Source organism: Solea solea, chromosome 14, assembly GCF_958295425.1.
Source record: "Solea solea chromosome 14, fSolSol10.1, whole genome shotgun sequence".
Taxonomy (NCBI): Eukaryota; Metazoa; Chordata; class Actinopteri; order Pleuronectiformes; family Soleidae; genus Solea; species Solea solea.
This window is the reverse complement of record NC_081147.1, coordinates 17,482,144-17,506,631: the sequence shown is the minus strand read 5'-3', so window position 1 is coordinate 17,506,631 and position 24,488 is coordinate 17,482,144. Positions and strand designations below refer to the sequence as shown.

Below are 24,488 nucleotides of genomic sequence, written 5' to 3'. Positions count from 1 at the left end.
TTCTTGCACCTGCCATGTTTCCACTTGGGCTCTGTATCTGTAGCATTGCATTGAACAACAACAAAAATAACAAATGCACCAACACCACCAATAACAACAATAACAACAACAACAACACTTGTTTACATGACATCAGAGATTTGTATGAAAACTGTAGATTTACTGAAATAAAAGGAATCGATGTATTTTGTCCCGTATACATGTTTGTCTGAGAACACTCAGTAGATTGAGGCTTTTTAAAATTGAAATCACATAGCTGTCCTCCCAAGTGAGTCTCAGTTGAGCCCACAATTGAAATGACTTGATTAAATGTAGAGCTCCCAATTATTGCTTTTCTTATCTTTGATTTTCTCTGTTGCACTGAGCTGGTGTTTTGCAGTATTCGCCGTGTAAATAGTGGAGGAGTGAAGGGCCAGTGGAGTCATCATTTAGGTAAGCAAATAGTAATTTATTTAATAGTAATTTATTTTTTTTCACCAGATAACATCTTAAATTTAACTTAGGATACTACTATCTTCTTGCTTTGCAATGTGACTGCACAACGTCTTGTAGGTGGGAGGTCACAGAGGGTTAGTTGACAGGTTCAATGTTTGAGTCCTACACACTAGCTTTCTTCATGTCCTGTATGAGTGTTCACTTCCTTGGTTTACTAGACATCATACATTCCCTAGCCCCTTATCCTAACCCTAACCTTTACCCTAACCCTAAACCCAGGTCTTAAAGGAATACTTCACCGATTTGCATTCAGCATTGTGTTACTATTCTTTTTTTTGTTCTGTGCCCACCAGTGACACTTGGTCCGAGGCTTGAAACTCATCATCAATCATCCAAAATTATTTCATACAAGAAGAAGTTGAGAGGAAGCCTTTGTTGGTCACACAAAAAAAAAGAAATCAGAGTAGATTTCCCAAAGAAGGAAACGCGTCTCTTATTTTCTGTCTAGCCTACTTCCATGACCCACTTTAGCTCAGCTTTCTCTTTGGTTTCCTTTCATGCAGTATATATTTTATTTACTTTCCTTATCTGAGACTGGGAGAGATTTTTCTAGTCACTATCCTGGTCATACATATTGGTGGCTTCCAATAGTGCAAAACAATCAGAGACGTAAAATAAAAGGACTATGTGAAATCTGTTAGTTGAGGCTGAATTTACCTTTTTTTTTTCTTTATTTACATTGTGGTTAGCATTTTAATGGGCCATTACAATGTTGGAAGAGAGAATATTTCTAAGTTATGAGACAAAAACACCAGATGCTTTACTGTCTCACAAATCTTCCGAATTCCAAAACCTTTTTTTGTGTTGTTGTCGTTGCGCTCATCCTTATATGCCACACTTTTACACTCTTATCAAACTGAGTCATGACCCTTTAAACAGTTCATTCCATTTGCCTCTGTACTACCCTCATTAATACAGCATTTCAATTTTGCGCCAGAGCCATCTGGCCGATCTGTTCTGAGATGGCAGCTCACACCAAAGCAGCGTGGACTCTGATTGAACTTTAGTGTAACAGGATCAAAGCGACTGAGAACATACCAGTATATTAAACTTGGATTTTGTTTGGTTAAATGCACCATTCACCACAGTTAATCCATGATAGACGTGACCGATACCCGTCAAGTTTTAATTATACTACATGAAATGTAGCATAACAACCCACACAAACACTTACCAGAGCCAGTTATACAGAGAATAAATACACCTTTATTGACATAGAGCCAAAAATTGAACAACAGAGACGGAGACAAAGAGACCAAAGATTGCAGCCTCAAGAAAACATTGGCTCGGAGGTGGATCTTCACACATAAACAACATGGTTGTACGAATCACTCACTTGGCTCCATCTACAGCACAGAGGCGAATCGTATCGATGCTTGGGCCTTTACTAAATCTACAGTAGATTCTGCACTGGTGATTGAGTTGAGAAGTTGACGTCTTGCTATCGGGCCTCAGTCCTTTGTCTGTGGTATCAGAGGTTCAAAAGTCATGTCACTCTTATATTCATTAAAGGTCAACAAGTTCAAACCTATACCTAACCTGTAGATACATTAATGACTGGATACAAAGGTGTACAGTATAGACTGACACTGTTGTGTACGTGTTCAACACCAGTACATATGAGACAACACAATTGTTTTTTTTTTTAGATAATATACTGGAAATGTTATGATCACACTTTCTCAGAGTGGTGACTTTGCCTGAAACAACTTAAGGCAAGATAAAGTGAAAAGTGATCCTAAATGACTTCTACACAAGTGTGTCCAATGCTATGCCGATGGACGTAAAAACCAAAAACAGTAACACTCACAGTGACAGATCTCATTTAGTAACTAACCTAACATCAGCACAGGGATGATATGTCAGGAAACGTCCAGAAAGTGAACCAGACATAACTGATATTTATATGTGTATGTGTAGATACATAACAGCTCAACAACTGAAAAGAAGAGGCAGAGAGGTGGAGTGTGGAGTGCTGCATTAAAAACAGTGTTTGATGATATTTACACTGTTTTCAGGACAAAGACTGATGAAAAAAAAATCTATGCAGTGAACTGATTCCTACCCTTTTGCCTCTTTTCTCTGCTTTTCCACTTCTAAATACAAACAAATAGTCTTTCGCTTAAAAAAAAAAGTGGGACTATGTTTGTTTCTTAGTTTATAATATGCTAATCAGATATAATGATGTGTCTTTGTTATTTTTTTTCCTGATTGGTTCAGTTTGCTGTACATAATGTATCAGCTTGGCAGAATTGCAAGGCTCTTTGCTACTGTAAGAAGTTTCTGTCAGTAAAGACCACATAGCCTAAAAATCCCATCATTTCCCTCAACCCTTTCACTCATTATACCCAATACATTTCCTCCTTTCTCATTTCCTCTCTCTTGCTGTGCTGCTGCAACCCGGCTATGTAAAGTCCTTGGAAACTGCCTCTATGAAATTGGGGGCCGACATGAGAATAGTGAAGGTGCAAATGATGGAGAAGAGAGAGAAAGCCACCAGGCATAGTCGGTCCACTACCGCTGCGGCAAACTTCCACTCGCTGCAAATGGCCTCAGCCTCGTCCTGGTCCCGAAAGCGCTGGCCTATGTACGACACCTCTTGCAGGATGCGCTGGATCTCTGGTGGGGGCATTCCGACCCCCATAACCAGGCCTCCAGCGCCACTGCCGACTCCTCCAGGTGGCTCAGCCTCATCGCTGGGGGAGCCATATGCACGTCCACCTAACGCTACACCTGAGTCGCTAGAGGGTGGGCAGTGTGGGTTCTCTACAGGGTGGTAATTACCAAAGTAGAGGTTCATAGAACCGTTGGATGTGCCTGTGGGGCATGGGGGGCATGATGCCTGTGCAGACAGGCTTGAAAGTGCACCCATCTCTATGGAGCTGGTGCTAGAGTGACGGTACTTGTAACTGGAACGCTTGCGTTCATCTCCAGGTTGTTTCATACGAAGAAACCAGGCACACCAGTTCAACAGAACCACCCGGACCTGAAAAGACACACGTATCATCACACATAAAAAAAGACAATTTAGAAATAAAAAAATAATAAAACTATTTCAGTAACTCACCCATTTAGGCATCTTCCCTCCATGGGGGTCATGATGGTGAAACTGAAGGACTACAACCGTCACCACCACAGACATTCCCACAATCATCATGGTGCTGGCAAAGTACTGGGCTGCAAAAAATCAACATGCTTTTTTCAAACTATAAAGAAAGCACTTAAATAAAATTTGCGCAGAAATGTAACAAAACTGAGAACAGAGATTTAAAAAAAAAAAACAGTAGAGAAAGATTATTGCTGGCTCTAGAGGGATGTTTTATCCACATGAAGGAACAGTAGGAGAGCACTTCCAGCATGTATACAAACACGCAAGTGGCAAGTGCAAGCAGTATGTGAATTCCCAATAACTGTGAAAAAGGAAGAGTTAACAGCTTGTTAACATGACTACAGTGGCAGCAAAGTCAAACTTCAGATCACCCCATGAGGTCGGGGCTTTATGAAGCAAAAAAAAAAGGAGGGAGGGAGCTTAATCAAGAGAAGATGGTTTCAGAAGACGAGGTGGAACAGAGGGTAATAAAACAAAAAGAGATGAAAGCACTAAGAGCCAGGACACTAAAAATAGTGTTAGAAATGATGAGAGTTGGAAGGACATTCCATGTGTCCTCACTGCTTTGTGGTCAGTCACTCATGGGTTTATGGTAACATTAACAGAAGATATGATGTATAATTCCAAACATCAGTCACAAATAGCATAGCATTTCATTTTCAACTGCCTAAATGAAAAATTATTTAGGATAGGATAACGACATTAACTGAAACTGATGATAAAAGAACTATGGCTATACTGTACGTACTTACAGTCAAGTTACAGCAGCTGCAATAAGTCACATCCACTTTCAGCTACAGCGTTGTAAAGTGACACGAGTCATTTTAACAAGGCTCCTAAAAGTGTCCCATTTGGCCTTGTGTTTAGGTCATAGTGAATAAAAACGGATTAATCACTCTATGAAAGATTTAGACAGGCAGTTTGGTTGCCTGGCGTTAGACAGATTTGCTCTGCCCAGAAGGGAGTCTAACAAACCGCTCCCAACAAAGGGTCCCACCACTCACCTGGAGTGCCAAGGAGCCCCACAGCAGGAACTGCCAAGGGAACAGATCACAGCCCACGTAGCACCCAAAGAGAATGTGCAAGAGTTACTCTCAATTATCAATTAGAGTAACTGTCTCAGGAAGAGAAGTTTGTGTCTTTGAGAGGAAAAGTAATGCATCATCAGCATAAAGGCTGATTTTGTGGTCCGAGTTTGTTGTTTGGATACCCTTAATGTTTTTATTTTATCAGACTGTGGCTCGATGAATATGGCAAAGACTGAGGGAGAGATTGGCTAGCTATCTGGGATAATAATTTCAAGATCATTAATTTTTTTTGACATGGTGAATAAGGAGTTTAGGAGCCTTCAAAGTGTTTCCCTCTTAGCGCTTTCACACTGGCAAACACAGGCACAGGTTCTGTTTTGGTTCTCACTGGGTATCTGAAGTATCTGAACCTGTTCATTTTCAGTGTCGGTTTAAACTTTGGTTCGAGAACCAGAACCATGCAGGAGCTATGCCAAAGAGAAAGCCCTTTCCGGGAGCTTTAACCCCATTTGTCCCTTCCCCCATTTTGGTGTCTTCATCCATCATCCTTACCTCCCTACTGGAAAACCAGACATTTCACAGCCTATTAACAGTGCTGGCAGTTTTACACTGGGCCTCTCAATTGACTCCATCCACCATGAAGGAGTACTAAGATTGATGATGTATAGTCACCCTCAAGCTACTCGAACCAAAGCCCAGTCTGAACCAAAGATGGGTTTTGATGAGCGGTGACAATCAACATGACAAGATGAGATAAGAGGAGATGAAGATGCAATAATACTTTCACAAACATAAATACAACCCACCGATTAGAGGAACAGAGTCGGATGTGGCGGGCATGATCTCGGCTACGAGCAGCATGAAGACGGTCAGCGAAAGCAGCACAGTGATGCCTTGAGGCAGAGACAGGAAGAGACACACACACACACACAGACAGAACATGAGTATATACATCATGATGAGATCAGGGCCACCGGCGTGAGATGATTTTTCCCCGAAAATTACTCATGTATGTAGTCAGTTATGTCCATGCGGCTACAGTCATTTGTCAGATCCTGCCTCCAAGGTACGTTCAAGAAATGATTCAAACAGTGACACTGTAACTGATGGCTGCTTGTCCACACATGGCCGTTCATCAAAAGTCCCCGTCACTGACACAACGCCTACATGGTGGAAGTTGTATCAAGGTGATTGGACATGCGTGTTCTATATTGTATAGCTGTGACCGTGTTTGTATGAGCTTGAATACCTGCATAAAAATTATAGTGTTTTGGTTCCTTGTTCATTTTAGCAGTAAAAACATGTTTGAGTGAATATTGCTAGTCTATCCGAGCAAAGAATATGTGTGTTGTTCTGTTCGCTTTCTGACACGCTCTTACCCAGAGAAATCTTCTCCCCAGAGTCTGCAGGTAACAGAAAAACCAACAGAGCCAAGCCAGAGATAAGCACACAGGGTATGAGCAGATTGAGGCCATAATACAGAGTCCTGCGGCGCATGGTGACTGTAAACGTCACGTCGGGGTAGGGCTCCTTACAGCATTCGTAATATAGCTCATTACGCTTCGCTGGCACACCTGAGGGAAAAGAGAGAGAGCATGAATATTTTTGGGGACATTATTCATACATTTAGAGTACTAGATCATGGAATTCACAACACTTAAATCCCTTTTCCTCAACCCTAAACATTTTTTGAATTATGTCTCAAAATAGTGGTGGCAGAGGCAGGTGGTCAAGGATGAGGTTAGTGGAACAAAGGTTGGGATTTTGACCACCACTCATCCAAAAAAAATGCCCTTCCCACCATCCCTTGCAACACACATGACACATGGTTTTACAGAGACAAGCAGGGGAGCCATGTCTGGATTTATTCATAGGATGTCCCATGAGCCAAAATCACGCGGGAAAACGGTGAAATTATTTTAAAACTTGTGGTTGTTAAACTCGTAGAGTGTGATATAGTGAAGAGATGAGTGCAGTGTTGTGCTCACATATGTCGTGGCTACGCACACGCCACAGTCTCAGACATTCCCACTGCATACCATCTGGTGTTGTCTAACACCCTTTTCCACCTAACCATCATCACCCCAAGGCACAGGCACTGGGATCCGCTGTTAGTCTGTCCCAGCTGGAAACACTGGGCTTTGGAGCTCTTCGTAAAAAATCCTTCTCTGTTCAGTGCACCCAATTACAACCATCCGAACGATTTCCCACAATGAAAATCATTTTACAGAGACTCAATTTTCTGATACAAGAAGTTGGCAAAGCCTGATCCTGAAATAATGAGATTCAAGGAAGATTGAAAGGGGATATTTCTGTGAGTTATACTTTCAGATAATATTAATTTAAGGAGCCAGGTGATGTGTTGGATAAAGCCCTAGTGCCCCCTAAAGGACTGAAAATATATACACTAAATTATACAACCACGCCAGATTCTTGAGAAGGCAATATTGCAGTGAGAAACATAAACAAAAGCAATCTCACCCACAAGGTCCCACTCTCCATTGGGAATGTAGGTTGATGTGTCCACATTCAGCATCTGGAGGTCCAGCAGCCAGCCATTGTGCGTCCAGGAGCCGAACTTCAAGTCGCACTTCTGAACGTCGAAGGGGAACCAGCGCACGTCAATGTAGCAGGTGCTCTTCAAGATGCCGGGGGGGATGTACTGGCAGTGACCGGATGCATTCACCAGCACGTTGGTGTGGAAGGTGGCGTCGAACCGCTCATCCGCACTAAAGAATGCACCAAAATACTGAGCTTAAGTTCTCTTTTTTTCCCTTTCCCCATGCTTTTTCCCCCCTTTTAACTATGTTTACATTGTGTTCAGGGACCATAAGTTGACAATTTTCCTTGAAAGATGCTTTGTCAATTTTACCTCACAAAGACTCATAACAACAAGACAAGTGGATGCACATTTAAAGCTGCAGTGTAACACAGATTGTTTTTGTTATTTGTGTAACTGCTGTGACTCATTTTGCTCTTTGTGAACAGAAACAATGTAACAATTTCCTGTTTGTTGTATTCTCCATTGGAAAATGGACTCTGACAAGCAATACTATCAGACCTGAGTGAGGGAGCTTTTGTGCGTACACAGCGGCCGCATTTATCCAGACAATATGCGCAATGACGGGTTTTTGAGCAGTGGAATAACCTCAGACACTTCTTTGCGTGTTCAGTCATTATTAAACCTGTTTGCAACCATCTCACTCTACTATTGCAATGTTGATGTTGCCTCCGTGTGTCCTGACATAAAATTACATGAACACATTTGACAATGGTTTGAATGTGACAGACATTTGTTTGCATATTTAAAAGAAAGCTGAAATCTCCCTTTATATATTTTATATATATAGACCAGTTGCATGACGAAATGCCAAAACTGCCTCAATGGCAGGGTGAGGATTCTTCTCAACACTGAAAAAGGACTTCAAGGAAGCTAGTCAGCCAGTTTTCTATTGAATTGACCACATGAAAATAAAGCATATTTAACTGTCTCTGTCTCTACTATAATTTTCAGATAGCTCCTCATCCGCAATGCCCCAATCAGTCTAGTTAGGACAACCTCAACCCTTCTCTTTAACTTCATTGAAAACCACTTATTTCTAACAGAAGGGTGCAGAGAGTGATGATGACCCTTCTGCTCCATCTCCCACTGTCTCACCACATTTTATATATTCATCATTTCCTGTACAAACCTCATGTAATTTCCTTCTCAACCCTAAAAAGGCAACATAAAATTAATAAAACAACCAGGTCAATGCGGGCCCTTGATTTCCCACCTTTCAGCGCCGCACAGATCCGTCAAACGTGAAAGGCTTCAAACACTCATCAACTTGTTCTTAAGCTTTCAGGGTTGGTGGCATCTCAGCTTTAATCAAACCTAAACCATTAGGTCATGGCACACTTTTGTTTTTCCTTCTTCTTTGCATTTGAGAGAGAGAGAGGCAATTTACAATGATGTGGCCAGTTCTGTGGCACCATTCCAAATATAAAGGAAAAACACCAGAAGATGCATTTGAAGGTGACATTTTTAATATTTAATTTGGAGATGGGTTTGGCTTTACTTGCCAGACTCTCAAACTGAGCCAAAAGTCAATGAACTAATTGAAGTATAATCTATACAGAGCCTTGGAGGAGCAACTTAACCATTGGGCCTTACAGTAAAGAACATGCAGAGAAACTTATGACAGTGAATTTGTTTTGTCCAAAAATCTGTTTCTCCACCTATCTGGTTGAAAAATCTCCCTCAACTTTTCTTCATTACTGATCCTGTAGCAATGATGTTATAAATAAGGGAAATACTGTCACTCTCACAATGCCCTATCATCACTATATCATCAATGTGTCTGAAACATCCTGGAGCCTCATTCAGTCACAACAAAATAATGCTGCCTGCATCTTTACCTCGTCACAGAAGTTGTAGGCAAACACATCCTATTTATTCCTGCCTATGCTCATATTGGCTGATTTACCTTTTCAGGGGGATTAAGTGGGAGAAAAAAAATCCGTACTGTGTGTGTGTGTGCGCGCGGCTATCAGCTGAGGGCAGAGCAGAAAGGGAAAGATGGCCAAGATGGAGCAATACTATGAATTATTCAAACTTTGGCATTTCTTTATCTCAAGGTATGCACTTTCCTGCAATCTTGCTCAGAGCAAGTACAAGTGACTGAATGTACATGTGCTGAAGAGAACACATGCGCCGTGTCTGCCCTTAATTAAAGATGTTGGACCCTAACCTTCCTGTGGACAAACCAAAATGTCCCAACTTTCCCAAAATGTCCTCGCTTCCTATGGCTTATAAGCATTTTGATCCTCACACAGATGAAACAGGGACACGTGAGAGAGGAGCAAGGTGAAAAAACTCTGCACTTGTTGCTCCACACAAAAAATGTATTTATATCTTTGTGAGGTCCAAAAAAAACATACAAACCTATCTATTTTAGGACATTTTGACTATGTGAGGACATTTTGCCTGGGCACCCTCAACTTTAAAGGGCTTTTTCAGGGTTAAGAGCTGGTTTTAGGGTTAGGATTGTGAATAATTGTGATGGTAAAGGTTAGATTATGTCTACAATGTGTCCTCACTAAACAAGTCTGGGCCAAATGATTACTTGATTAATCAAGAAAATAGTGAACAGTGTAATCAATTATGAAAATAATCGTTAATTGCAGCTCTTAATGAAGTAAACTTATGTTACCCCTCGACTACTCCGTTCATTAAAGGATTGTCATCTGGCGGAGCCAACAAGATAATCCAGAATGTTTTCACGTTTCGTTCCACGCTGGTGGAATGACCAAGACTTCTTCTATGTAGCTTATTCCTCTTTTGAAAGTCGCTTCAGATAAAGGCGTCTGCTAAATGCTAAATGTAAACTAATTTAAGCTTGACACAAAGTAGCCTAACTGTTGCTCCTTGATCTGAATGAGACGATGCCAGCTGTCAGTCACAACACAAAGCCGTCACAAACACAGTGAAGAACAAAGTCCTTTCTCCAAGCGGCGTGCATGAATATGGCGTTGGAGGAAAATCTGTGACTCATGCTATTGATTAAACATGAGCCGAGAATATGAAAAAAGCAATATGAGGAGACTTCACACTGAGAAAAGTAATATGGGCAGAATGACTGAATGAATCACAGACAGTAGATGATTTTCCTCTTTGAATGCCAACCATATTGAGACGGCGCACGACCACAGCAATTCTAAACATCATTAACTTTGTATTAAAACTACAAGAATGAATGAACGGATTTATGCTGAGCAGCATGCTAATAAGAGTGAATGCATCCACTGTTCTACGCAGTAAGACGTGTTATTGGCTGTGCACTGATAACCTGCTGAGTTATGGCATGTGTTGTGACATAATTATGAGATTTTGCATGTGTTTGTCTGTAACTTATGTGTCTGTGTGCACAAATTTGCAGTATTTACTGTATATTAGTAAGAGGGGAGCCTACAGATTTATACATGTATATATTTCCTGCAGGGATCCATATTATTACTGGGAGCTGTAAATTCCCATTTCTCCTCAGGAGGCATGTAAATGTTCTGGTTCGGCTGTGAAAGTGACTTTTCCCTCCAGCTTCACATTATTGTTCCCCTCTGCCAAGTTCTCCACTGTAAACAATGAGTGAGTGGATGGAAAACAGCAACATCGATCGCGGTTTTCATTATTAACTCAAATAAAAATGTGCAGTAGTTTGCAACAGGTTACTGTGAGTGTGTTTTCCTCCCCTCACATTTATATCCAGAGAAGAGAGAAGACTGTTTGATGAGTTTGCCCTGCTTTGTCCATGTTCTGGTATCTGACGCATCACTGTGTGAAGGCAACACAGATTAACCCCCATTTCGGGAAAGGTGATGACTCACATCCTCCACATGAGGGTTGCGGGGACCAGTCCATCATAGAGACAAAAAACCATCCACTCTCGCACTCACATTTACAGTCAATTTGCCTAATCCATAAATCTTTGAACTGTGGGAGGAAACTGGAGAACCTGCATGCAGATGTTCATCATCTCTCAAAGACTTTGGTGATTACGTGACATAATCCTGTAATGTAACCAGGAGATCCAACTGTTCCAATAAAATCCATACTTTCAGGTCAGTAACATCTTTGTTTCTGGCAAAGCAAATGAGTGAAATCAATTAGTAGTTTCACGTTTTCATATATGGACAGATCTGGAGCACGCGGCAGAGTAACACGCGGCACCAGCTGAGAACCCAGCATGTCATAAAGAGGTAGAAGAAGGAGACAGTAAAATGCTGACAGCTTGACAGACAGAGACAGGTGGACAGGATGATTTATAAAGAGGAGGCAGTGTGCACTGGGAACTATAAAATATGAAGAGAAAGAGATGATTGAATAGAATGAATTACATGGAGACAGTGAGTTATGAAAGAGAGGCAGAGGGAGACAGAGAGAATGGGATGAGAAAATAGATGATGAGGCAGCATGAATTATATGAGGGAGGAAGAGTGGGAGGATTGGACGCAGAGGTAAAAGGCTGAAATGGGGAAAGATAAGGGTAAGAGCACTGAGATTAGGGCTGGTAATCCTGGTCTAAAAGATGAGCTTTTAAAATCTAGGTTAATACTCCCAAACCTTTTGCTGCTTTCCCTGTATTTCATCTGAAATATTGTTTGTGTTTGTATCGGGGAAACACCGGAACATGAGTGAATATGCAACTGCATAACTCTCCGTCTCAACCTCACAGTGCCGATCATCTGTCTCGCACTCAAACATACGGATGCGATGTATTATTTGTTGTGCAGAGAGACAACTGGTCCTACATTTAGGACTGACTTGAGAAATCCTTGCACAGAAAACGGCGTGGCAATAAAATTTTGTGCATGAGCATGAACATGTCTGACCTTAATCACGGAACACAAGGAGCTCACCCAACCTCGTTTATTGAAATGAGGACCTCAACACTAATGTCTTCTCAATGAGTTACTAAAAACGCACTTTTAATTTCAACACAATATAAAAAAGCCTGCAGCATTCTGACACCAATAGTTCTCTTCAGCTGTATTGTTGAGTAGCAAATCCCCACAGAGTCTGACAGCTTTTTCCAGCCAGTGTATTACATTTCAGGAAGTCTGGTTTATACACAGTCACCAGAGTATAAATTCGGGAATTGATCTCACTGATTTTATCAATTTCAAACTTGGCAGGTGTGTTGCCGAGAGACCACGGAGTGCAATCTTAACCAAAGGAGTGTTCTTTACTAGTCTGCTTGATCTTCATCGGTGGTTCTCAAACCTGAGACAGCCTTTAACCCCTCAGTAAGAACACAGTGAGTATCAGCAAGGAGTTCTCACCTGTTGTAAAGGAGGATGTCAGGGGTCCAGATCTGGTCTGAGGGGAAACGCAGGTTCTGGACACCAGGGTAGTTTTCTGGATTCCAGCTCAGGTAGACATCTGTCCAGTACTGCGACAAGAGGAGACATTTTCACTTAAGACTTTGAGATATATACATTTTAAAAGGGATGCATTAAATATCATGTCTTATAAAAAAAAACCACAATGTGTTTCTTTACAAGAAAATGGCTCATTCAGTAGAGATAAGATGTGCTTCATTGTAAATGATTCCTTCAGGTTCTTTTAAAATCAAATAGCAAGTAACCAGCTAGCCTTGGCATTCAGTGTAAATTGCTGCTATGGTTTTTATTCATGTACGCATCTTCTCCATCCTCTATTTTTTTTGTTAACTCTGACTAACAAAGCTGCAGGTGTGAGCTTTTGTTTGAATCCTAGACAAAAACTAATTAAAATGGTAATACCAAAAAATAATGAGCTAGAGAATAAAGAGTTATTTCCATTCACTGAACAAAACATTATCCCTAACCTTCACCATTACCCACTAATACTTAACCCTCACCTTATCATGACCATAATTCACATCTTAACTTAAAAAGTTCCTCAGAAATTTCATTCTGCCTCATTAGGACCAGGTTTTGTCCTCCATGAGGACGACTGGTCCTGACATGGTCAGTGTTTATGCCAGAAAAAGTCCTACACACAAACACACACGCTTACTTGCTCATGATGAGTGGACACAATAGTATAAAATCAGAAGTACTGAAATATTAGTTTAACTCTTAACAATGCCTGTGAGAAATTACAAATGAATAATCCAGGAAAATTAATTCCATCTCCGGATTTGCACAGTGTATTGACACAAGCAATTTGAGGACCATTCGTCAGAGGATGTGCAGTGTAATAAAAGTTTAAATGTGATTAAACCACGTTAAATTAATAATAACGTGTCGCCTTAAACCCCACTTACCAGCTGCAGCCATGCATTCGTTATCAGCACTTGGTTCTTCTCATCCTGAGAAGAGAAAGAGAAAACAGAAGAGAAACAGAGTTTGTATTTTAAATGAACCTGACCAGGGCAATGCATTTTTAACAGGACGGGACTAAAAATAATGAATGCAAATCTAAAATGTGCATAAAATAGTTTAATTTTCTAGATAAATTATTTATAAGAAAAAAAAATGTCAACGATTGAAGTAAAGAACATTAAAGATTCAAGCCCACATAAGCCGTCGCCAAATAATGAGCTTCAAAGTGTATATAAAGCTTTTTAAAAAATGCAGCTCGTGCTCTTGCTGTAAGGTGGAATTAGCAGTTTTGTTTCTCTGCTCTCAGCATTGAAAAGTCAAAACAGGAACATCTGCATGAGCAGGAAGAGCAGCGAGGGAGGCTAAAAGAAAGTTTCCTCTCTCTTAATCCCCTGCATCTGTAATCCTGTTACTTATTTACTATATCAATGGTTTTTTTTTTTTTGTTGCTTTTAGAGTGGAAAATTGAGGCACATATGACAAATTCCTACATAATGTACTGTATTTTCTGGAAGCAGATGACCCAGATGATGGAGCATGAGTCATCGCATTTGGAAATGTGTGAATCCTCAGAGATTAATAATAATATTTATAATCTCAAAATATTAACTTCTCTCAAGGTCAGAGTGGCTGCAGTGTTTGGTGAATAATAAGAATGTACACAGTGACAGAGAGTTTCTTCATTTCCTGTAAGCCGTCTGTATTATATTGATTTATTTTCTGTTGGTTTGATACGACTAATCTATACGACTATGGCCATACACACACACGGGTGTCAGAAAGAAAGAAAGAAAGAAAGAAAGAAAGAAGAAATGTAGTTTTCTCTCCAATGCCACCAACTGCTTGCTTACTGTGCCAACAGCTGGGTTTCCTCGCCACGGCACGGGTTGCATCTCCATTCCAAAAAAAGTACCTACTCAACGACTGAGTCATCACTGCACGGCTGCATGAAACTGCGGTGACTTCATTTTACATGCGAGACACACAGACCATTGACTAGTGACTTAAAGCAGTTGTTTTCAGTGTAACCGAATCAAATCACTAGAATCAGTCAGCTTGATTTCTGTTTCGGACGTCTCTTCCTGTGACGGCACTCTGACCAATCAGTGGCCGGCAGTCTGGCGACGTCACAAAGGAAAGTACCTGGTATCAGGTGCTATGCTAGTGGAAACGCAACGCCATTTATTTAAATATTATATAGGGCTGTTATTCCTTTTGCACATGTTTTTTCTGAGAATACAACTGTTTATTAATTTCTGCAAATGAATATCTAAATATCTCCACTGCAAAATACTCTATAGAAAAACAGAAAAAGGCTGTTGTGACCTGATCAACAACCAACACAACCCTAAAGACAACGCTCACATAACACATAAAATTCAGTTTCTCTCACCACATCTATAATCTGCAGCAGCGTGAGGCCCAGCTCCACCAAGATGGCAGCTGAGTCGTTGACCACAGGTCTCTCCAGTCTGTTGTAGTTTGCCAGCAGCTCTTTGTAAAGCTTCCTCTGGTGTTCTCCCTGCAGGGTTCCTGGAGGAACAAAACAGACAAGAGAAACGATGGATTGAGTGATGAATAGGGGTGGGTCAAAATATCACTTTGGTGATATACCGTTGTCCTTCCTCGTGTCATACGATAATTGATGCGCCAGGGGTTAAGGTTATTATTGGTATCGTCGACCATGTGTCGCGTATGGTATCGTGAGGCACCCTGTGATTCCCACCCCGAGTGATGAACATTAAAAATAAAGCACAATCATTTCAACACACGTTTTTTTTCCTGACCTTGGGTCGTGCTTTGGCTGACAACACATTCTTAACTCAAGGTGCGGATAGAACTGATAAATCCTCCACCTGCAGCTTCCACATATTTCAGAGATGAAAATGCACACCTCCAGTCACAACAGACAGTCCCTGAAGGTCACTCTTTGATCTATAGACACAAGGTGTGCAGTATTTTTATTTGCATTTTAAAACCATAAATCAGCGCAGAAACACCTGAATTCAGTAGGAGTTGTGAAAAAAAAAAAGTCCCAAAGGTTTTCAACAATCCCATACCTGCATACGACACCTTGGAACACATCCTCGTCTACTGAGGCTTTTCTAATCGTGAAAATAGCTTTAAATTGCATTTGCTTACCACTTACCCTTCCTTATCCTTAACTTACTCTGTACAGTCTGTGCCAAGATGGCCCAGACTCCAACACTAAAACGTGACATTGCTGTGGACAACGACCACAAGGAGACAGGTCTTATATGTGCTGACATGTACGTATTTAATTTTAAGTGTAATGTACACACAGAGAACTGTGACTGTGAGCTGATGAAGCATTAAGGTTCGGGGTAATTGATGATGATGAGAGAGACACAGAGACACACAGAGACAGAGGTACACAGTCTCTCTCTCTCTCTCACTCACTCACATAGAGTCAGACCACACTGTCACTGTCCTTGAATTGACGGATCTCACTGTAGAACAGGGTGCTGTATCTCAGCCTCCTTTTGTTTACTAAGGGTCACACGATGAAGGTTGCTTTTTCAGAGTGATATTGGATACTGGCCACAATGACAAACAAAACATTTCATCAGTGAGCTGAAGCTGAGCTGAGTATATCAGGCTCCAGACTAACGTTTGAGGAAGAGAGAGTGAATGAGCTGGAAGATTTTTAAAGGAATACTTCACCGATTTGCGTTTAGCTTTTTATTTCTAGAATAGGGGTAGTATTTTTGAAAAAATTAAATTTGCTTCCCAACCTCCATTTCCACTGAGTTGAGAAGTATCTTCATTCTTTTGGTGCTGTGCTGTTAGCCCAACTGTTAGCAAAGATGGCGGACACTGTTTACGTTCTGAGAATGAGGTCCCGCCCCCCTACGAGTGGGTCTAAATAGTGCGGAATTAGTGTTGCAGTTTCAAGGCTCAGACCAAGTGTCATTGGTGGGCATGTAACAAAAAAAAAAAGAATGAAGATATTTCTCGACTCAGGGGAAACTGAGGTTGGGAAGCTCCATTTTTCAAAAATACTACCCCTATTCTAGTAATACAAAGCTAAACGCAAATCAGTGAATATTCCTTTAACTCACAAACCTCCTCTTATCATTTAAATAGAGGAAAGCCCACGTGGAGATGTGTTCCTCAGAGATGAGGGGCCGAATGTCGTTAAGACCAATTTGTAAGCCAAAAAACATTTACGTTGAAATTCCTTTAGCGATTAAGGCTGCTGTAAAATGAGAAAAGGGCAGCCAGTTAAGTGACTTTAAATGACGCACCTTTGACCTGAGGACCTTTAGAACTTCACTGTGTGTGTATGTGTGTGTACTCTAGCTAAACACAGACAGACTAATTAATGACAAGCAACTACATTTGTCTCTGTTACAGCATGTGGGTCATTACAGTAAATGTCAGTGGTCATCAGCGCGCCCTGATCAGGTCTCAGAGAAGGTCACCGATTGGTGTTATTACTCAACTGATTGATTATTAGTCGAATGCAATGACATAGAACGTGTCTATTATTCCTAAATATCACACTTTAATGGTTATACACCACTTGAAATGTTTTACATCATATGTAAAGAAGGTTAGAGGAGGAAATGAGTCAAAATGTGCCATGAGCCACGCATGTTAAAAGTTGAAACAATATATCACTGAAATAATTCAAAATCAACTTTGAACAGAATTAATTTGTGTAAGTAGGGTTAATTCAGAAACATGTAAAATACAGGAATTGAACAAATACATTTACCAGCCACTTCCTTAGTTAAACTTCTTCATTATTAACAAGAAGTTGAAGTTGTACCTAATAAAGTGGCCAGTGAGTGTATTTCAGACGGCTATAGTGATGGATTTGGCAGAAGCGGTGACTGTATTTAAAAAAGAGCATTTTTGCTGACTGTAAAAATGGTATGCCTGTGTGGATTAAAATACTAAATATGATGATTTCACTTCAGAATCTGCTTGCTGTGTGCAGAGTGGGTGTGTGTGTGTGTGTGTGTGTGCGAACTCCAGATTGCCCCTGAGCTCCAGAATGTCTGCAATTAGTTCTAGATTAATAACCACAGTGAGGTTGCTCCTGGGCAACTCGGTGACCCCTGAGGGCATCAACACTCGAGAGGACGTTTTATTTCAGCTCAGCAGCACAATGCACAACACTCACAGATGACTTTGAAAGAGAAGTGAGAGGAGATGAAAAATGTGACACACAAAGTAAAATGCAAATTTGGTCTGTGTATTTTCATGCATTATGCTGAATGCTAAAGAGAACTCGTCCAAGAATGTGCCACCTTTCCTTTAACTCGTCTCCGACTGGATTCCAGCCTCTGATCTAAAGTTACAGAGTTGTTCAAATAACAGCGTGGGTGTTTTGGAATTGGACCCATTAAAATGAATTACTCAAAATAGTTTGCCCAAGGTGAACAACCACCAGGTTTCCAACACATGGGAGCTCCGTACAAACGAGACAATGCTATTATTCTCAGTCTACTGTGTCTTACCACTGACCTGGTTTTCTTTAAATAACAGCAAACACAGTCTCAAGATTATCCATGTTGTCTCTCCTTTTTTTTTTCTACCAACATGTGTTTCTATTTGATCATAAAACTTTGCTCTGAGGAAACAAGGTCAGCAGAGGAGATGATCACTGAAACCTCTGTGAAGGAGTAATTATGATCGGTATTTACATTTAGATTAGTTTGTTTTTGGGTATTTTTTTATTGGGTCTAATGGAAATGTCAAATGTAAAGGTATGCTCCCTTCTCCACAGCCTTTAAAGTCTTTTTACCTCTCATCACAATCGTTTAGAACAGGGGTCTCAAATTTGATTATTTTGATTATTTGAAATACATTGTTGGGTTAGACTTCTGTAACAGCTCCGAATATTTTTGGTCAAAAAATTGTTTCTTTATGTTAAAGGGAGCAATGTCCACAATGACATACTTGTTAGTTCATGAATATATTAGGTCTTCAAGAAAGAAGTGTGTGGTGACCGACATGCATGGTTTGGTTTGATGGTTACTGTTTATTTTAAATGTTTTTTTGGTTTTTCTACAGATGAAGTGAAACTTAATCAGCAGCTGTTTGTGAAAGTGATATAACCAGCTACACTGACTAAAAACAGGTTTTATAGGGCCTCTGGTGAAGCGGGGGGGCCCCTGAGGTTGTAACGTGAATCTTGATGAATAAACAGCGAGGACATTACAGAGCTGTGTTAAGACATGAAAAAAATACATGCTTTGTTCTGAAGCTTGTTTCTAAAAGACACTATATAAAACTATAAAAGAAACTATCGCAAAACCAACCCCTCATTACTTAATCTTATTTCACACTGTGGTAAACATGCTCAACAACTGATACAAACAAGTTATTATCCAGTGTGGATAATAGCATGGATCTGATCCCAGAATGCTCTGGAACAGAGGGAGTTAAGAACCTGCAGGGGGAATAGTTCTGCACAAAGAAAGCGCTGACAGACCACAGCTCCCTGCTGAGAGAGTCAAAAAACACTGCCTTTCTAATGTAAATGTCTAGAGTATGTAAGTGTGTTTCTTTGGGGGACACAGAAATGAAATTATATATATATATATATATATATATATATATATATATATATATATATATATACATATATATCAAAGCACATAAACAATAAATGCATGCTTCATGACCAGCGGCATGTAACATCATTTGCATGTCACGATCTTTATCTAAAAAAGGGTTCTGTCCAGCAACACTGTCGGACCTGAGCGAGGGTGTGTTACGTCTATCAAACTGCTGAACGGTTGGGTTTTTTGAGCAGTAGACTTCACTTCTGAAACTTTCCAGGGGCGTATTTTCAGTCATGCTCCAACCTGTTTGCAGCTGTGTCCCTTTTACTACTGCAGTGTTGCAGTTGCCTCCATCTGTCTTGACATAAATGACTTCCCTGTGTGAACGCCGACTCTCTTCCCCCTCTGTAATTTCACTATTCCCTTTTCTGTTTACTGTGTTGTCCTGTTGTCTGTTTTTTTATTGTTTGTCTCTGTAAAGTGTCCTTGAGTGCTTGAAAATTATATTATTATTATTATTATAATACAGTATGTCACCACACTTTCAAGTTACATCTTGACGCAGTCACACTATGGGTAGAGAGAGCATTACAACATGCAGTTGACTTGTATTTAAGATTCATATCAGAATGTGCAGGTATTTCTAGTTTAAAAAGAAAAAAATCTATATTTAGTAACACATCCTATTATAATACCATGTGATCGGGGTGAAGAACAGGTGAGTGGTGAAAATCGAGAACTTTAAACTGTGATTTTGGACTTTGGAGGGCAGCATTACACCTCTCAGTGTAGAGCCTGTCAGAATGATTATAAGAATTAGAATTAGGAGTACAGTATTTGCACACACACCAATTAGTGACAGTGATTTTAGTTTGACCTCCCATCCTTTTTACACACACACACACACACGCAAACATAGTGCAGTAGCAGTGGGCAGCAATGGGGGTTGGGTACCTTGCTCAGTACAACATCCACAACAGAAAATACACATTAATAATATTATGACTAATATCAACCACATCAACCCAAAACTATTATTTTACCATCACTCATTTGGAAGAGGAAAAAAAAATCAGCAGTGAATTATCCTGATGTTCTGTTGCTTTTGACCTATCTTAACCCAAATGGCGAGACTATTATCTAACCCGTCTCAGAGCACAGAGGCAGGGAGGGGAATACTAGGAGGCACATGAAAGAGGACAAAGCATGAGGACAATAAACGAGAAATAAATAGGGGTAAAGGTGAAGCTAAACAAAGGTAAAAGTGAGACATGAAGGTAATCCCTATTGCCGATGTATGTTTGTAAGACAGAGTGCACCCAATGGGGGAAGCCATCACATTAGCAACTTTTGCTACATAATCGGCCATGACAGATACTGCCTTAACCACCAGCATCAGGCCTGTGTTAAAGAGTTAAAGTGACTCGTGTGGGTGAGTTCCCATTAAGATGTCTGTTTGTTTCCGCCCTGCAGCTTACGAGTATTAATCACTTATTCTCACAGATGCTGTAAAACCTCAACAGTAAAGAAGCATAGAGCTGAGCGCTACGGGGAAAGATGAGTGGCAATACACTGAAAATACAATCAAATAAAATGTCTACTGTTTATGATCTGTATTACATACAAAATACAGTTATTTGCTTTAATTTCGAATAATACCGAGTTTATTCTTTGGCTTTTTAATGTTAAATTGAGGATATTTATGTGCTACAAACAATGACATTTTTTTAGTTTTTTTTATTAATATAATATTTAATTCATAATATTAAGTGTATTCCTCAAATGTATTCAATATAATAAATACGACGATTATCAATGCAAGATCATTTAAAAAACCTGGAAAAGTCACCACACAGACACGATATGACGATATCCAAAATCTAAGAAGATGCCTTATGTCACAATATAGATAAATAAGCATATTGGGAAAACGGACATTTATCATCTTATCCTATGAACTAACATTTAAATGTTTCATGGAACAATCACAGTTTTCAATTGTTACATCTATGCTGTGTTGCCTTGCCAGTTTTACACAAACTTCGTATGTAAATGTGTTTATGTTTTGACCTCTGAAACCTGACAGGAAATACATAAAGTCTGTAATAATGAGCGGGGGAAAGGTTTCAAGGAGACAGAGGGGAGGAAGGAACATAGACACCTGAGGAACAGTAAAGGATCCATTTTTAATTTCTCCGTTTGCATGAACACATGCTCGTTACCATTTTTTTTTTTTTACTTGTGACAATGAAAGCATCATGTCACTAGTATGACCATGGATCAGAGCATATGGTGTTGTGTGTTAATGGACTTTTCAATGGAAAGACTCATGTAGCGGAGATTTATAATCTGTGCTTGAGGGCTTTGAGCCCTAAAACCACCGGATGTTTAATCCTAATACAGAAGTGCTATGCACCACTGTACGTACACTTAGGCTAGTTGAGAGTGTCTGTTAATCTTAGCAACTTGTTGACTATTTCTGGTGTTGCCAGTAGTATTTACACCCATGTAACATGTGATCAAAGTATTAGGTATTGCTTAAATAAATGGATTGGACATATATACAGGGAATAGGGATCTGGCCAGATTGAACTCAATTTGTAATAACACCATCTTTACAATTTAGAGGTGCTATATAATATGCAAGATAATTCATTTATTAAGACATAAAACATTTTCTCAAATTCTATTTGAATTTTTCCAGATTTTACCCTTATTTTACCAGCTAAATGTGAATAAAAGCCAATGACATAATAGGAAATAAAAAAAATAGACCTATACTGCTTTAAGTCTGAAATACATAAATACTGACTAAATATTTTCCTCCAGAGTTCATTAACTAACATAAAGTGTTCTTCAACACCTATTGTTGCCTTTTTATCTCTTCTTATCTTGTTCTCAAAAGCAGCCACTTTCAATCTCTGTTGCTGACACACAGCAAATTAACCAAATAGATTTAATATTTATTAAAAAAAATAAACAGACAGGAATAGTTATGTACGTGGACGTGCATCAACACAGTGTAATGTTGGTCTGTGTGTGTGTGTGTGTGGGGGGGGGGGGGGGAGGTGTAATCATGGTGGTGGACACATTCTGTGAGGACACATGGGGGGGAGATGTTCAGCAAAGCAGCTGCGTCACAAACTGGTGAGTGACCCAGATGTTCGATGTTGAAGCTGATGGTAATGATGATGATGATGATGATGAGATGGGGTTTATGGGAGATTATGCATGCACATCTTACTGCCCAATCCACACAACACACACACACACACACACACACACACACACACACACACACAGGTTTGTGCAGCTATTCTTCTTCGGAAAACACACTGAATTCCATTCGTTTGGACCGCTTAACAAAGTCATACACCTAACATTAACCAAAACCAGTTCATTCCTAACCCTGACCTTAACCTAACCATCATTCCAATATTCACCCTTAACTTAACCAGTTCCTAAGAAATGAGGTTCTGCTTCTTTAGGACCAGGTTTTCGTCTCAGTGAGGACTACTGGTCCCGACAAGGTCAGTGTTTAAGCCAGAAAAGACAGTCACACACAGTGATCACAACTCTATACTTTCTCTCTATAACTCTAAGTGAATTACATAACTTTTTAGAGGGGACAGGACTGCTGGTTCAGTGTTTATAAAGAAAGTACTATTATTATTATTATTGTTATTAGGCCTATTATTATTATTTAATTGAAGGCTTAATAGCTTGCAATTAAATATTGAAAGTAACATCTTTGTCACCCAACAACAAAAATGTTCAAATACCAAAAGAGCAAAGTTGCCTAAATATGGAAAATAGCACACACAATCGTTAATCCATTCAGTGATGATAGATTAAAAAAAATATGCTCTATTACCCCATGAAAATATCTAAAAGCAAAGGTGGGAGCCAAAAAGAAAACTTCCTAAAGTAGAAAAGCGACTTTTCCCTCACCTCTGAAGAGAATGGCCGTCCAAATGGTAAAACCAACCGAACACGGTCCCCAAAACTTGTGGCACCGCATCCTGGCACCACTCAGGCTGCGGGCTCTTCCTCAGTGTCGCTCAGGTGAAGTGCTGCAGCTCGGCGGCAGCAGCGGCGGTGAGAGCATGAGGCTGGAAAAGGGGGCGCAGAGACAGCGTGAGATTTAAAAAAAAAAAAAATCATCACCCAGAGCTGTGAATGTGGATTTCAGATTGGCGCGTCCACGCTGCTTTACGAACACCAACAACGTGCAGAGAGATGCTGCGCGGGAGCGCGCGTCTGAGCTGGAAGAGCCAGAAATCACTGTCACTTCACAGACGCTTAACCCGAGTCAGGAGTATGTGCTGGAGGGTTAAGTCAATTGTGAATACATTAAAAGTATCGAATTAAAAATAGCTGAAAGACAAAACTACACTATAAAGTATCTCCAGGAACTCACAGCCGTTAACTGTGATAATCCACAATGTAAGACCATATTTCAACCACACCAGCTGAAACAAAGTCAAAAGCCAAAGAGCAAAAATGAGGTTTAAGATACATTTTACAAGTGTGATTTCTACAGTAAAGTACATTATTATACAGGAAAATAAGTTACTGTGAAGTTATAGTAAAATACAGTGTACGGGAAATGGCTGTAAATGTACAGAAATTAACAAAAATAACAATGATACCAGACTACATGCAGACTACAGTACAAATACAGTATTTGCTGTGGATGTACAGTTTGGACACACACTGAGCATCAGCATCATTTGTACAAAGATGCAAGGGAACGCTAATGTTGCTCCTCGTTTGCTGGATGTGTAATAGTTGACTAAATCATTCACCATATCGATCATATAAACTGATAATATGTCAGTGTTGTCTCTATAAGGCTTGTTCAGCTGCCCCCAAGTGGCCAAAAAGATCAATACATGTTAGGAGTTTATGCTACAAACAAACCCCTGAAAGACCTATCACTCATCATGTCACTCAGTGATCTACAGGGCCCAGTGCTGGCTGATGCAGGTGCAGATTACCCCACAACTGTTCCACTCCCACAAGAGCTCACAGTCACAGAGGTGCACCAACCTGCATGTTGTTGTATCTGTCTTATTTTTGTTCCCGACTATAGGTCATAATGAAATCCAGACAATGAATATGAATATTTGTCTAAATTTTGCAGATGACATCAAACTGACACCACTTTTGATTGGGGCCCCGCTCTAACATCAAGTGTCTTTACTGTGGTTTGATAAAGAACGTGTGGATTATGTAGAAATCACTACATTCTTCTAACAAAAACACCTGAAAACGAGCAAAAAAACTAGAATCAAACATCAGTATATGAGTAAAACCATCCTGTTGCTTGTCAGGCTTAATAATATTAATATGAGGGGAACAGTACAGAGGAAAAAGGCTGAGTAGGAGTTTTGCAAATATTTTATCTAAATGACATTCATGATCTTTGAGTCCTACAGGATCAGAATGTGCACATCCCACACCTTT

At 40.0% G+C, this 24,488-nt stretch overlaps 1 protein-coding gene across 1 annotated transcript; it reads right to left on the bottom strand.

The window, feature by feature from the left end:
* Positions 1-1,678: 1,678 nt before the first annotated feature.
* LOC131472118 (neuronal acetylcholine receptor subunit alpha-7-like) lies at positions 1,679-23,163 on the bottom strand. The gene is made up of 9 exons (XM_058648987.1): positions 22,971-23,163; positions 14,873-15,012; positions 13,422-13,466; positions 12,454-12,563; positions 7,114-7,361; positions 6,012-6,206; positions 5,439-5,525; positions 3,563-3,672; positions 1,679-3,481 (listed from the first exon to the last, which is right to left on the bottom strand). Exons 1-9 carry the CDS (start codon positions 23,038-23,040, stop codon positions 2,900-2,902), a joined length of 1,587 nt encoding a protein of 528 aa, XP_058504970.1. The 5' UTR covers positions 23,041-23,163; the 3' UTR covers positions 1,679-2,899.
* Between the last annotated feature and the right edge of the window lie 1,325 nt (positions 23,164-24,488).